The sequence below is a fragment of the Salmo trutta genome, unplaced genomic scaffold (assembly GCF_901001165.1).
Source record: "Salmo trutta unplaced genomic scaffold, fSalTru1.1, whole genome shotgun sequence".
In the NCBI taxonomy this organism is placed as follows: Eukaryota; Metazoa; Chordata; class Actinopteri; order Salmoniformes; family Salmonidae; genus Salmo; species Salmo trutta.
The window spans coordinates 95635-112500 of record NW_021822675.1 but is presented as its reverse complement, the minus strand read 5'-3'; the positions used below and the strand labels follow the sequence as shown (position 1 = coordinate 112500).

Sequence of the window (16866 nt, the reverse complement as noted above, 5' to 3'; positions counted from 1 at the left end):
TTAGTATTAGGGGTTAAGGGCTAGTATTAGGGGTTAGTATTAGGGGTTAGTATTAGGGGTTAGTATTAGGGGTTAGGATCTAGTATTAGGGGTTAGTATTAGGGGTTAGGATCTAGTATTAGGGGTTAGTATTAGGGGTTAGGGGCTAGTATTAGCGGTTAGTATTAGGGGTTAGTATTAGGGGTTAGGGGCTAGTATTAGGGGTTAGAATTAGGGGTTAGTATTAGGGGTTAGGGGCTAGTATTAGGGGTTAGGGGTTAGTATTAGGGGTTAGGGGCTAGTATTAGGTGTTAGGGGTTAGTATTAGGGGTTAGGGGCTAGTATTAGGTGTTAATAGTAGTGTTGTACCTTACAGATGAGCTGGTCTCTGTATTCCCCCCACATGTTGGTGAAGGATGTGATGTCAATGGTTTGAGTCTCAAACGCTCCCAGAATGCCACAGTCTGGCTGGACGAAGAACGCTGCGCCCTTCCCATGGGCCAACAGTCCACTCACAAACCCTGTCAGTATATACAGGACCACACAGTCACAACACAGTTCAGTCAAATGTACTGTATTCAGGGGATAAAACATGAAATTATTTCTGTGTAAATTAATCCTACTGTGTACCTTCCTGTGCCTTGTCCTCTACTTTCTTAGCTTGGACAGAGTGTAAAGGCTTCCTTACATGCAGGCCCCTGAAACACAAACAGTCAATGCACAGATTAACATAACAGAGGTGAGAACAAAGTATTTATTCAATGCAAACAATTCAAGGAAAACACTAATGCATGAAACACATGAACAGATGGTTTAGAGAATAATAACCTAACGTAGCAGGAGTAAAAATAGTTCCCATATCTGGTTTTCAGGGGTAATGGAAGCTATGTTGAAGATACTATATCCCTGGAAACCCGGATGTTAGTGATTTCAGGCGACCCCGCATAAACTAAGAAAATAGAGACTGTACCTCTGCTGCGATTGGCCGGCTGGTGGTGAGGGGGCGTGTCCAGTGAAGTACTCCGCCTCCAGGGTGAAGGGGGCAGGGATTGCTGTGTGATTGGTTATAACCAGCTGCTTGGTGATTGGTCGCTTCAACAGGACGTTGTCTCCAAAGTCCAGAACCAACGATGCAGCAGGGTCCTCTTCATCTAATCCAGGACTGGAGAGAAGACACATCATCTAATTAGCATGCTCTGAACACCTGTGGTAATGAACTATCTAGCATGTTCTGAACACCTGTGGTAATTATCTACCTAGCATGCTCTGAACACCTGTGGTAATTAGCTATCTAGCATGCGCTGAACACCTGTGGTAATTAGCTACCTAGCATGCTTTGAACACCTGTGGTAATTATCTACCTAGCATGCTCTGAACACCTGTGGTAATTAGCTATCTAGCATGCTCTGAACACCTGTGGTAATTAGCTATCTAGCATGCTCTGAACACCTGTGGTAATTAGCTACCTAGCATGCTCTGAACACCTGTGGTAATTAGCTATCTAGTATGTTCTGAACACCTGTGGTAATTATCTACCTAGCATGCTCTGAACACCTGTGGTAATTCGCTATGTAGCATGCTCTGAACACCTGTGGTAATTAGCTATCTAGCATGCTCTGAACACCTGTGGTAATTAGCTATCTAGTATGTTCTGAACACCTGTGGTAATTATCTACCTAGCATGCTCTGAACACCTGTGGTAATTCGCTATGTAGCATGCTCTGAACACCTGTGGTAATTAGCTATCTAGCATGCTCTGAACACCTGTGGTAATTAGCTATCTAGTATGTTCTGAACACCTGTGGTAATTATCTACCTAGCATGCTCTGAACACCTGTGGTAATTCGCTATGTAGCATGCTCTGAACACCTGTGGTAATTAGCTATCTAGCATGCTCTGAACACCTGTGGTAATGAACTATCTAGCATGCTCTGAACACCTGTGGTAATTATCTACCTAGCATGTTCTGAACACCTGTGGTAAATAGCTACCTAGCATGTTCTGAACACCTGTGGTAATTAGCTACCTAGCATGCTCTGAACACCTGTGGTAATTAGCTACCTAGCATGCTCTGAACACCTGTGGTAATTAGCTACCTAGCATGTTCTGAACACCTGTGGTAAATAGCTACCTAGCATGCTCTGAACACCTGTGGTAATTAGCTACCTAGCATGCTCTGAACACCTGTGGTAATTAGCTACCTAGCATGCTCTGAACACCTGTGGTAATTAGCTACCTAGCATGCTCTGAACACCTGTGGTAATTAGCTATCTAGCATGCTCTGAACACCTGTGGTAATTAGCTACCTAGCATGTTCTGAACACCTATGTGTACTGGAAGAATGCCTCCAGAAACATGTTGTCACTAAAAATACTGTTGGCTGCAACTGTGATGAAACCGGTTAAAACAGTACAGTAAGTGTGTATTTTGCGTTTGTGAAATTATTTTGATGTGATATGAAAGCAGAATAATTTATGTTTCTAGAACCTTACCGCAATTGAGAATCGATTCCCGTTTAGATGCATTTGTCTGTTTTGGCTGAAAATAGCAATGTCCTGGCTGCCAAAGCCAGTCTACCTCTGAAAATAACAATGTCCTGGCTGCCAAAGCCAGTCTACCTCTGAAAATAACAATGTCCTTGCTGCCAAAGCCAGTCTACCTCTGAAAATAACAATGTCCTGGCTGCCAAAGCCAGTCTACCTCTGAAAATAACAATGTCCTGGCTGCCAAAGCCAGTCTACCTCTGAAAATAACAATGTCCTTGCTGCCAAAGCCAGTCTACCTCTGAAAATAACAATGTCCTGGCTGCCAAAGCCAGTCTACCTCTGAAAAAAACAATGTCCTGGCTGCCAAAGTCAGTCTACCTCTGAAAATAACAATGTCCTTGCTCCTTAAGAGAAAAAAGGGTTCCAAAAGGTTCTTCGGCTCTCCCCATGGGAGAATCCTTTTTGGTTCCAGGAAGAACTCTTTTGACAGTAGGACAAAATACTAGTCTCTAGGTAGAGAGTAGGACACGTACCAGTCTCTAGGTAGACAGTAGGACACGTACCAGCCTCTAGGTAGACAGTAGGACACGTACCAGTCTCTAGGTAGAGAGTAACACGTACCAGTCTCTAGGTGGACAGTAGGACACGTACCAGTCTCTAGGTGGACAGTAGGACACGTACCAGTCTCTAGGTGGACAGTAGGACAGTAGGACACGTACCAGTCTCTAGGTGGACAGTAGTACAGTAGGACACGTACCAGTCTCTAGGTAGACAGTAGGACACGTACCAGTCTCTAGGTGGACAGTAGGACACGTACCAGTCTCTAGGTGGACAGTAGGACAGTAGGACACGTACCAGTCTCTAGGTTGAGAGTAGGACACGTACCAGTCTCTAGGTGGACAGTAGGACAGTAGGACACGTACCAGTCTCTAGGTGGACAGTAGGACACGTACCAGTCTCTAGGTGGACAGTAGGACAGTAGGACACGTACCAGTCTCTAGGTGGACAGGACAGTAGGACACGTACCAGTCTCTAGGTGGACAGTAGGACACGTACCAGTCTCTAGGTGGACAGTAGGACAGTAGGACATGTACCAGTCTCTAGGTAGACAGTAGGACACGTACCAGTCTCTAGGTGGACAGTAGGACACGTACCAGTCTCTAGGTGGACAGTAGGACAGTAGGACACGTACCAGTCCTTTGGGTAGACAGTAGGACACGTACCAGTCTCTAGGTAGAGAGTAGGACACGTACCGGTCTCTAGGTGGACAGTAGGACAGTAGGACACGTACCAGTCCTTTGGGTAGACAGTAGGACACGTACCAGTCTCTAGGTAGAGAGTAGGACACGTACCGGTCTCTAGGTGGACAGTAGGACAGTAGGACACGTACCAGTCTCTAGGTGGACAGTAGGACACATACCAGTCTCTAGGTAGACAGTAGGACAGTAGGGCACGTAACAGTCTAGGTGGACAGTAGGATACGTACCAGTCTCTAGGTAGACAGTAGGACAGTAGGACACGTACCAGTCTCTAGGTGGACAGTAGGACACGTACCAGTCTCTAGGTGGACAGTAGGACACGTACCAGTCTCTAGGTAGACAGTAGGGCACGTACCAGTCTCTAGGTGGACAGTAGAACACGTACCAGTCTCTAGGTGGACAGTAGGACAGTACCAGTCTCTAGGTGGACAGTAGGACACGTACCAGTCTCTAGGTAGACAGTAGGACAGTAGGACACGTACCAGTCTCTAGGTAGACAGTAGGACACATAACAGTCTCTAGGTAGACAGTAGGGCATGTACCAGTCTCTAGGTGGACAGTAGGACACGTACCAGTCTCTAGGTGGACAGTAGGACACGTACCAGTCTCTAGGTGGACAGTAGGACAGTAGGACACGTACCAGTCTCTGGGTAGACAGTAGGACAGTAGGACACGTACCAGTCTCTAGGTAGACAGTAGGACACATACCAGTCTCTAGGTGGACAGTAGGACACGTACCAGTCTCTAGGTGGACAGTAGGACACGTACCAGTCTCTGGGTAGACAGTAGGACAGTAGGACACGTACCAGTCTCTGGGTAGACAGTAGGACAGTAGGACACGTACCAGTCTCTGGGTAGACAGTAGGACAGTAGGACACGTACCAGTCTCTAGGTGGACAGTAGGACACGTACCAGTCTCTAGGTGGACAGTAGGACACGTAACAGTCTCTAGGTAGACAGTAGGACACGTACCAGTCTCTAGGTAGAGAGTAACACGTACCAGTCTCTAGGTGGACAGTAGGACACGTACCAGTCTCTAGGTGGACAGTAGGACACGTACCAGTCTCTAGGTGGACAGTAGGACACGTACCAGTCTCTAGGTGGACAGTAGGACACTTACCAGTCTCTAGGTGGACAGTAGGACAGTAGGACACGTACCAGTCTCTAGGTTGAGAGTAGGACACGTACCAGTCTCTAGGTGGACAGTAGGACAGTAGGACACGTACCAGTCTCTAGGTGGAAAGTAGGACACGTACCAGTCTCTAGGTGGACAGTAGGACAGTAGGACACGTACCAGTCTCTAGGTGGACAGGACAGTAGGACACGTACCAGTCTCTAGGTGGACAGTAGGACAAGTACCAGTCTCTAGGTAGACAGTAGGACAGTAGGACACGTAACAGTCTAGGTGGACAGTAGGATACGTACCAGTCTCTAGGTAGACAGTAGGACAGTAGGACACGTACCAGTCTCTAGGTGGACAGTAGGACACGTACCAGTCTCTAGGTGGACAGTAGGACACGTACCAGTCTCTAGGTAGACAGTAGGGCACGTACCAGTCTCTAGGTGGACAGTAGAACACGTACCAGTCTCTAGGTGGACAGTAGGACACGTACCAGTCTCTAGGTGGACAGTAGGACACGTACCAGTCTCTAGGTAGACAGTAGGACAGTAGGACACGTACCAGTCTCTAGGTAGACAGTAGGACACGTACCAGTCTCTAGGTAGACAGTAGGACACGTACCAGTCTCTAGTTAGACAGTAGGGCACGTACCAGTCTCTAGGTGGACAGTAGGACACGTACCAGTCTCTAGGTGGACAGTAGGACACGTACCAGTCTCTAGGTGGACAGTAGGACAGTAGGACACGTACCAGTCTCTAGGTGGACAGTAGGACAGTAGGACACGTACCAGTCTCTGGGTGGACAGTAGGACACGTACCAGTCTCTAGGTGGACAGTAGGACACGTACCAGTCTCTAGGTAGACAGTAGGACAGTAGGACACGTACCAGTCTCTAGGTGGACAGTAGGACACGTACCAGTCTCTAGGTGGACAGTAGGACACGTACCAGTCTCTAGGGGGACAGTAGGACATGTACCAGTCTCTGGGTAGACAGTAGGACAGTAGGACACGTACCAGTCTCTAGGTAGACAGTAGGACACATACCAGTCTCTAGGTGGATAGTAGGACACGTACCAGTCTCTAGGTGGACAGTAGGACACGTACCAGTCTCTGGGTAGACAGTAGGACAGTAGGACACGTACCAGTCTCTGGGTAGACAGTAGGACAGTAGGACACGTACCAGTCTCTGGGTAGACAGTAGGACAGTAGGACACGTACCAGTCTCTAGGTGGACAGTAGGACACGTACCAGTCTCTAGGTGGACAGTAGGACACGTACCAGTCTCTAGGTGGACAGTAGGACACGTACCAGTCTCTAGGTGGACAGTAGGACACGTACCAGTCTCTAGGTGGACAGTAGGACACGTACCAGTCTCTAGGTGGACAGTAGGACAGTAGGACACGTACCAGTCTCTGGGTAGACAGTAGGACAGTAGGACACGTACCAGTCTCTAGGTGGACATTAGGACACGTACCAGTCTCTAGGTGGACAGTAGGACACGTACCAGTCTCTAGGTGGACAGTAGGACACGTACCAGTCTCTAGGTAGACAGTAGGACAGTAGGACACGTACCAGTCTCTAGGTGGACAGTAGGACACGTACCAGTCTCTAGGTAGACAGTAGGACAGTAGGACACGTACCAGTCTCTAGGTGGACAGTAGGACACGTACCAGTCTCTAGGTGGACAGTAGGACAGTAGGACACGTACCAGTCTCTGGGTAGACAGTAGGACAGTAGGACACGTACCAGTCTCTAGGTGGACAGTAGGACACGTACCAGTCTCTGGGTAGACAGTAGGACAGTAGGACACGTACCAGTCTCTAGGTGGACAGTAGGACACGTACCAGTCTCTAGGTGGACAGTAGGACACGTACCAGTCTCTAGGTGGACAGTAGGACAGTAGGACACGTACCAGTCTCTAGGTGGACAGTAGGACACGTACCAGTCTCTGGGTGGACAGTAGGACACGTACCAGTCTCTAGGTGGACAGTAGGACACGTACCAGTCTCTAGGTGGACAGTAGGACACGTACCAGTCTCTAGGTAGACAGTAGGAGAGTAGGACACGTACCAGTCTCTAGGTAGACAGTAGGACACGTACCAGTCTCTAGGTGGACAGTAGGACACGTACCAGTCTCTAGGTGGACAGTAGGACAGTAGGACACGTACCAGTCTCTAGGTGGACAGTAGGACACGTACCAGTCTCTGGGTGGACAGTAGGACACGTACCAGTCTCTAGGTGGACAGTAGGACACGTACCAGTCTCTAGGTAGACAGTAGGACAGTAGGACACGTACCAGTCTCTAGGTGGACAGTAGGACACGTACCAGTCTCTAGGTGGACAGTAGGACACGTACCAGTCTCTAGGTGGACAGTAGGACACGTACCAGTCTCTGGGTAGACAGTAGGACAGTAGGACACGTACCAGTCTCTAGGTAGAGAGTAGGACAGTAGGACACGTACCAGTCTCTAGGTGGACAGTAGGACACGTACCAGTCTCTAGGTGGACAGTAGGACACGTACCAGTCTCTAGGTGGACAGTAGGACAGTAGGACACGTACCAGTCTCTAGGTGGACAGTAGGACACGTACCAGTCTCTGGGTAGACAGTAGGACAGTAGGACACGTACCAGTCTCTAGGTGGACAGTAGGACACGTACCAGTCTCTAGGTGGACAGTAGGACACGTACCAGTCTCTAGGTGGACAGTAGGACACGTACCAGTCTCTAGGTGGACAGTAGGACACGTACCAGTCTCTGGGTAGAGAGTAGGAGACGTTGAGTCTCTGGGCTTTAGAGAAGAATCGCAAAACCAGAGGATCTTTCATCCCGGTCACCTCACACAACGCTGCTACTGCACTCAACTCCATCTACAGGGAAAGACAGGGACGGAGAGATGAGACCGACATCACTCACTAAGAGGTGTGTTGCAAATAGTTGTAGTTGCTGTAGAGAGCTGTGTTTAGTGTCGAGTGGATGGATAGGTACTTATAATATAATCAGTCTGAACTGTGTTTAATGTAGGATCCTAACATCAGTCTGAACTGTGTTTAATGTAGGATACTAACATATGTAGGATACTGACATCAGTCTGAACTGTGTTTAATGTAGGATACTGACATCAGTGTGAGCTGTGTTTAATGTAGGATACTGACATCAGTCTGAACTGTGTTTAATGTAGGATACTGACATCAGTGTAAGCTGTGAAGGTCACGGTGACGTCCATCTTGGCGTTGGGTTCCAGAGTTCCAAAGGAGGGAGTGAAACTAGCCGAGCACAGAGACGCCTGCTGGCCCTGGAGCTAATGGAGGGAGGAAGGAGAGGAGAGGATCACAGATGGAATAGATTAGATACTGTGGCAGCAAAACTAATGAGTGAGAAGAAGTCTCTCTATAGAACTGTAGAGAGAACAGGTAGATGACCCACCATGGATCAGGTGTAGTGAACAGGTAGATGGTAGATGACCCACCATGGTTCAGGTGTAGTGAACAGGTAGATGACCCACCATGGTTCAGGTGTAGTGAACAGGTAGATGACCCACCATGGTCCAGGTGTAGTGAACAGGTAGATGACCCACCATGGATCAGGTGTAGTGAACAGGTAGATGACCCACCATGGTTCAGGTGTAGTGAACAGGTAGATGACCCACCATGGTTCAGGTGTAGTGAACAGGTAGATGACCCACCATGGTTCAGGTGTAGTGAACAGGTAGATTACCCACCATGGATCAGGTGTAGTGAACAGGTAGATGACCCACCATGGTTCAGGTGTAGTGAACTGGTAGATGACCCACCATGGTTCAGGTGTAGTGAACAGGTAGATGACCCACCATGGTTCAGGTGTAGTGAACAGGTAGATGACCCACCATGGTTCAGGTATAGTGAACAGGTAGATGACCCACCATGGATCAGGTGTAGTGAACAGGTAGATGACCCACCATGGTTCAGGTGTAGTGAACAGGTAGATGACCCACCATGGTCCAGGTGTAGTGAACAGGTAGATGACCCACCATGGTTCAGGTGTAGTGAACAGGTAGATGACCCACCATGGTTCAGGTGTAGTGAACAGGTAGATGACCCACCATGGTTCAGTTATAGTGAACAGGTAGATGACCCACCATGGTTCAGGTGTAGTGAACAGGTAGATGACCCACAATGGTCCAGGTGTAGTGAACAGGTAGGTGACCCACCATGGTTAAGGTGTAGTGAAGAGGTAGATGACCCACCATGGTTCAGGTATAGTGAACAGGTAGATGACCCACCATGGATTAGGTGTAGTGAACAGGTAGATGGTAGATGACCCACCATGGTTCAGGTGTAGTGAACAGGTAGATGACCCACCATGGTTCAGGTGTAGTGAACAGGTAGATGACCCACCATGGTCCAGGTGTAGTGAACAGGTAGATGACCCACCATGGATCAGGTGTAGTGAACAGGTAGATGACCCACCATGGTTCAGGTGTAGTGAACAGGTAGATGACCCACCATGGTTCAGGTGTAGTGAACAGGTAGATGACCCACCATGGTTCAGGTGTAGTGAACAGGTAGATGACCCACCATGGATCAGGTGTAGTGAACAGGTAGATGACCCACCATGGTTCAGGTGTAGTGAACAGGTAGATGACCCACCATGGTTCAGGTGTAGTGAACAGGTAGATGACCCATCATGGTTCAGGTGTAGTGAACAGGTAGATGACCCACCATGGTTCAGGTATAGTGAACAGGTAGATGACCCACCATGGATCAGGTGTAGTGAACAGGTAGATGACCCACCATGGTTCAGGTGTAGTGAACAGGTAGATGACCCACCATGGTCCAGGTGTAGTGAACAGGTAGATGACACACCATGGTTCAGGTGTAGTGAACAGGTAGATGACCCACCATGGTCCAGGTGTAGTGAACAGGTAGATGACCCACCATGGTTCAGGTGTAGTGAACAGGTAGATGACCCACCATGGTTCAGGTATAGTGAACAGGTAGATGACCCACCATGGTCCAGGTGTAGTAAACAGGTAGATGACCCACCATGGTCCAGGTGTAGTGAACAGGTAGATGGTAGATGACCCACCATGGTCCAGGTGTAGTGAACAGGTAGATGGTAGATGACCCACCATGGTCCAGGTGTAGTGAACAGGTAGATGACCCACCATGGTCCAGGTGTAGTGAACAGGTAGGTGACCCACCATGGTTCAGGTATAGTGAACAGGTAGATGACCCACCATGGTTCAGGTGTAGTGAACAGGTAGATGACCCACCATGGTCCAGGTGTAGTGAACAGGTAGATGACCCACCATGGTTCAGGTGTAGTGAACAGGTAGATGACCCACCATGGTTCACGTGTAGTGAACAGGTAGATGGTAGATGACCCACCATGGTTCAGGTGTAGTGAACAGGTAGATGACCCACCATGGATCAGGTGTAGTGAACAGGTAGATGACCCACCATGGTCCAGGTGTAGTGAACAGGTAGATGACCCACCATGGATCAGGTGTAGTGAACAGGTAGATGACCCACCATGGTCCAGGTGTAGTGAACAGGTAGATGACCCACCATGGTCCAGGTGTAGTGAACAGGTAGATGACCCACCATGGTTCAGGTGTAGTGAACAGGTAGATGACCCACCATGGTCCAGGTGTAGTGAACAGGTAGATGACCCACCATGGTTCAGGTGTAGTGAACAGGTAGATGACCCACCATGGTTCAGGTGTAGTGAACAGGTAGATGACCCACCATGGTTCAGGTGTAGTGAACAGGTAGATGACCCACCATGGTCCAGGTGTAGTGAAAAGGTAGATGACCTACCATGGTCCAGGTATAGTGAACAGGTAGATGACCCACCATGGTCCAGGTGTAGTGAACAGGTAGATGACCCACCATGGTCCAGGTGTAGTGAACAGGTAGATGACCCACCATGGTTCAGGTGTAGTGAACAGGTAGATGACCCACCATGGTTCAGGTGTAGTGAACAGGTAGATGACCCACCATGGTTAAGGTGTAGTGAACAGGTAGATGACCCACCATGGTTCAGTTATAGTGAACAGGTAGATGACCCACAATGGTTCAGGTGTAGTGAACAGGTAGATGACTCACCATGGTCCAGGTGTAGTGAACAGGTAGGTGACCAACCATGGTTAAGGTGTAGTGAACAGGTAGATGACCCACCATGGTTAAGGTGTAGTGAACAGGTAGATGACCCACCATGGTCCAGGTGTAGTGAACAGGTAGGTGACCCACCATGGTTCAGGTGTAGTAAACAGGTAGATGACCCACCATGGTCCAGGTGTAGTGAACAGGTAGATGGTAGATGACCCACCATGGTCCAGGTGTAGTGAACAGGTAGATGGTAGATGACCCAACCTTGGTCCAGGTGTAGTGAACAGGTAGATGACCCAATATTGGTTCAGGTATAGTGAACAGGTAGATGACTCACCATGGTTCAGGTGTAGTGAACAGGTAGATGACCCACCATGGTCCAGGTGTAGTGAACAGGTAGATGGTAGATGACCCACCATGGTTCAGGTGTAGTGAACAGGTAGATGACCCACCATGGTTCAGGTGTAGTGAACAGGTAGATGACCCACCATGGATAAGGTGTAGTGAACAGGTAGATGACCCACCATGGTTCAGGTGTAGTGAACAGGTAGATGACCCATCATGGTCCAGGTGTAGTGAACAGGTAGATGACCCACCATGGTTCAGGTGTAGTGAACAGGTAGATGACCCACCATGGTCCAGGTGTAGTGAACAGGTAGATGACCCACCATGGTTCAGGTGTAGTGAACAGGTAGATGACCCACCATGGTCCAGGTGTAGTGAACAGGTACATGACCCACCATGGTTCAGGTGTAGTGAACAGGTAGATGACCCACCATGGTTCAGATGTGGTGAACAGGTAGATGACCCACCATGGTTCAGCTATAGTGAACAGGTAGATGACCCACCATGGTTCAGGTATAGTGAACAGGTAGATGACCCACCATGGTCCAGGTGTAGCGAACAGGTAGATGACCCACCATGGTTCAGGTGTAGCGAACAGGTAGATGACCCACCATGGTTCAGGTATAGTGAACAGGTAGATGACCCACCATGGTTCAGGTGTAGTGAACAGGTAGATGACCCACCATGGTCCAGGTGTAGTGAACAGGTAGATGACCCACCATGGTTCAGGTGTAGTGAACAGGTAGATGACCCACCATGGTCGAGGTGTAGTGAACAGGTAGATGACCCACCATGGTTCAGGTGTAGTGAACAGGTAGATGACCCACCATGGTTCAGGTGTAGTGAACAGGTAGATGACCCACCATGGTTCAGGTGTAGTGAACAGGTAGATGACCCACCATGGTTCAGGTATCGTGAACAGGTAGATGACTCACCATGGTTCAGGTGTAGTGAACAGGTAGATGACCCACCATGGTCCAGGTGTAGTGAACAGGTAGATGGTAGATGACCCACCATGGTTCAGGTGTAGTGAACAGGTAGATGACCCACCATGGTCCAGGTGTAGTGAACAGGTAGATGGTAGATGACCCACCATGGTTCAGGTGTAGTGAACAGGTAGATGATCCACCATGGTTCAGGTGTAGTGAACAGGTAGATGACCCACCATGGTCCAGGTGTAGTGAACAGGTAGATGGTAGATGACCCACAATGGTTCAGGTGTAGTGAACAGGTAGATGACCCACCATGGTCAAGGTGTAGTGAACAGGTAGATGACCCACCATGGATAAGGTGTAGTGAACAGGTAGATGACCCACCATGGTTCAGGTGTAGTGAACAGGTAGATGACCCACCATGGTCCAGGTGTAGTGAACAGGTAGATGACCCACCATGGTTCAGGTGTAGTGAACAGGTAGATGACCCACCATGATTCAGGTGTAGTGAACAGCTGGATGACCCACCATGGTCCAGGTGTAGTGAACAGGTAGATGACCCACCATGGTTCAGGTGTAGTGAACAGGTAGATGACCCACCATGGTTCAGGTGTGGTGAACAGGTAGATGACCCACCATGGTTCAGGTGTAGTGAACAGGTAGATGACCCACCATGGTTCAGGTGTAGTGAACAGGTAGATGACCCACCATGGTTCAGGTGTAGTGAACAGGTAGATGACCCACCATGGTTCAGGTGTAGTGAACAGGTAGATGACCCACCATGGTCCAGGTGTAGTGAACAGGTAGATGACCCACCATGGTTCAGGTGTAGTGAACAGGTAGATGACCCACCATGGTTCAGGTGTAGTGAACAGGTAGATGACCCACCATGGTTCAGGTATAGTGAACAGGTAGATGACCCACCATGGTTCAGGTGTAGTGAACAGGTAGATGACCCACCATGGTTCAGGTATAGTGAACAGGTAGATGACCCACTATGGTCCAGGTGTAGTGAACAGGTAGATGACCCACCATGGTTCAGGTATAGTGAACAGGTAGATGACCCACCATGGTCCAGGTGTAGTGAACAGGTAGATGACCCACCATGGATCAGGTGTAGTGAACAGGTAGATTACCCACCATGGTTCAGGTGTAGTGAACAGGTAGATGACCCACCATGGTTCAGGTGTAGTGAACAGGTAGATGACCCACCATGGATCAGGTATAGTGAACAGGTAGATGACCCACCATGGTTCAGGTGTAGTGAACAGGTAGATGACCCACCATGGTTCAGGTGTAGTGAACAGGTAGATGACCCACCATGGTTCAGATGTGGTGAACAGGTAGATGACCCACCATGGTTCAGCTATAGTGAACAGGTAGATGACCCACCATGGTTCAGGTATAGTGAACAGGTAGATGACCAACCATGGTCCAGGTGTAGTGAACAGGTAGATGACCCACCATGGTTCAGGTGTAGTGAACAGGTAGATGACCCACCATGGTCGAGGTGTAGTGAACAGGTAGATGACCCACCATGGTTCAGGTGTAGTGAACAGGTAGATGACTCACCATGGTTCAGGTGTAGTGAACAGGTAGATGACCCACCATGGTTCAGGTGTAGTGAACAGGTAGATGACCCACCATGGTTCAGGTATCGTGAACAGGTAGATGACTCACCATGGTTCAGGTGTAGTGAACAGGTAGATGACCCACCATGGTCCAGGTGTAGTGAACAGGTAGATGGTAGATGACCCACCATGGTTCAGGTGTAGTGAACAGGTAGATGGTAGATGACCCACCATGGTTCAGGTGTAGTGAACAGGTAGATGATCCACCATGGTTCAGGTGTAGTGAACAGGTAGATGACCCACCATGGTTCAGGTGTAGTGAACAGGTAGATGGTAGATTACCCACCATGGTTCAGGTGTAGTGAACAGGTAGATGACCCACCATGGTCCAGGTGTAGTGAACAGGTAGATTACCCACCATGGTTCAGGTGTAGTGAACAGGTAGATGACCCACCATGGATAAGGTGTAGTGAACAGGTAGATGACCCACCATGGTTCAGGTGTAGTGAACAGGTAGATGACCCACCATGGTCCAGGTGTAGTGAACAGGTAGATGACCCACCATGGTTCAGGTGTAGTGAACAGGTAGATGACCCACCATGATTCAGGTGTAGTGAACAGGTAGATGACCCACCATGGTCCAGGTGTAGTGAACAGGTAGATGACCCACCATGGTTCAGGTGTAGTGAACAGGTAGATGACCCACCATGGTTCAGGTGTGGTGAACAGGTAGATGACCCACCATGGTTCAGGTGTAGTGAACAGGTAGATGACCCACCATGGTTCAGGTGTAGTGAACAGGTCGATGACCCACCATGGTTCAGGTGTAGTGAACAGGTAGATGACCCACCATGGTTCAGGTGTAGTGAACAGGTAGATGACCCACCATGGTCCAGGTGTAGTGAACAGGTAGATGACCCACCATGGTTCAGGTGTAGTGAACAGGTAGATGACCCACCATGGTTCAGGTGTAGTGAACAGGTAGATGACCCACCATGGTTCAGGTATAGTGAACAGGTAGATGACCCACCATGGTTCAGGTGTAGTGAACAGGTAGATGACCCACCATGGTTCAGGTATAGTGAACAGGTAGATGACCCACTATGGTCCAGGTGTAGTGAACAGGTAGATGACCCACCATGGTTCAGGTATAGTGAACAGGTAGATGACCCACCATGGTCCAGGTGTAGTGAACAGGTAGATGACCCACCATGGATCAGGTGTAGTGAACAGGTAGATTACCCACCATGGTTCAGGTGTAGTGAACAGGTAGATGACCCACCATGGTTCAGGTGTAGTGAACAGGTAGATGACCCACCATGGATCAGGTATAGTGAACAGGTAGATGACCCACCATGGTTCAGGTGTAGTGAACAGGTAGATGACCCACCATGGTTCAGGTGTAGTGAACAGGTAGATGACCCACCATGGTTCAGATGTGGTGAACAGGTAGATGACCCACCATGGTTCAGCTATAGTGAACAGGTAGATGACCCACCATGGTTCAGGTATAGTGAACAGGTAGATGACCAACCATGGTCCAGGTGTAGTGAACAGGTAGATGACCCACCATGGTTCAGGTGTAGTGAACAGGTAGATGACCCACCATGGTCGAGGTGTAGTGAACAGGTAGATGACCCACCATGGTTCAGGTGTAGTGAACAGGTAGATGACTCACCATGGTTCAGGTGTAGTGAACAGGTAGATGACCCACCATGGTTCAGGTGTAGTGAACAGGTAGATGACCCACCATGGTTCAGGTATCGTGAACAGGTAGATGACTCACCATGGTTCAGGTGTAGTGAACAGGTAGATGACCCACCATGGTCCAGGTGTAGTGAACAGGTAGATGGTAGATGACCCACCATGGTTCAGGTGTAGTGAACAGGTAGATGGTAGATGACCCACCATGGTTCAGGTATCGTGAACAGGTAGATGACTCACCATGGTTCAGGTGTAGTGAACAGGTAGATGACCCACCATGGTCCAGGTGTAGTGAACAGGTAGATGGTAGATGACCCACCATGGTTCAGGTGTAGTGAACAGGTAGATGGTAGATGACCCACCATGGTTCAGGTGTAGTGAACAGGTAGATGATCCACCATGGTTCAGGTGTAGTGAACAGGTAGATGACCCACCATGGTCCAGGTGTAGTGAACAGGTAGATGGTAGATTACCCACCATGGTTCAGGTGTAGTGAACAGGTAGATGACCCACCATGGTCCAGGTGTAGTGAACAGGTAGATTACCCACCATGGTTCAGGTGTAGTGAACAGGTAGATGACCCACCATGGTTCAGGTGTAGTGAACAGGTAGATGATCCACCATGGTTCAGGTGTAGTGAACAGGTAGATGACCCACCATGGTCCAGGTGTAGTGAACAGGTAGATGGTAGATTACCCACCATGGTTCAGGTGTAGTGAACAGGTAGATGACCCACCATGGTCCAGGTGTAGTGAACAGGTAGATTACCCACCATGGTTCAGGTGTAGTGAACAGGTAGATGACCCACCATGGATAAGGTGTAGTGAACAGGTAGATGACCCACCATGGTTCAGGTGTAGTGAACAGGTAGATGACCCACCATGGTCCAGGTGTAGTGAACAGGTAGATGACCCACCATGGTTCAGGTGTAGTGAACAGGTAGATGACCCACCATGATTCAGGTGTAGTGAACAGGTAGATGACCCACCATGGTCCAGGTGTAGTGAACAGGTAGATGACCCACCATGGTTCAGGTGTAGTGAACAGGTAGATGACCCACCATGGTTCAGGTGTAGTGAACAGGTAGATGACCCACCATGGTTCAGGTGTAGTGAACAGGTAGATGACCCACCATGGTTCAGGTGTAGTGAACAGGTCGATGACCCACCATGGTTCAGGTGTAGTGAACAGGTAGATGACCCACCATGGTTCAGGTGTAGTGAACAGGTAGATGACCCACCATGGTCCAGGTGTAGTGAACAGGTAGATGACCCACCATGGTTCAGGTGTAGTGAACAGGTAGATGACCCACCATGGTTCAGGTGTAGTGAACAGGTAGATGACCCACCATGGTTCAGGTATAGTGAACAGGTAGATGACCC

At 49.1% G+C, this 16866-nt stretch overlaps 1 protein-coding gene across 1 annotated transcript in view; it reads right to left on the bottom strand.

The window, feature by feature from the left end:
• The window catches only part of dlec1 (DLEC1 cilia and flagella associated protein), a gene marked incomplete at its 5' end in the record, with an annotated part of 148357 nt that overhangs the window by 53153 nt on the left and 78338 nt on the right, over positions 1 to 16866 (bottom strand). The window contains 5 exons of the mRNA XM_029744506.1: positions 349 to 500; positions 610 to 677; positions 950 to 1141; positions 7592 to 7710; positions 8031 to 8141. Of these exons, the coding sequence (XP_029600366.1) occupies positions 349 to 500; positions 610 to 677; positions 950 to 1141; positions 7592 to 7710; positions 8031 to 8141 (642 nt within the window). The remainder of the gene's footprint in view (positions 1 to 348; positions 501 to 609; positions 678 to 949; positions 1142 to 7591; positions 7711 to 8030; positions 8142 to 16866) is intronic.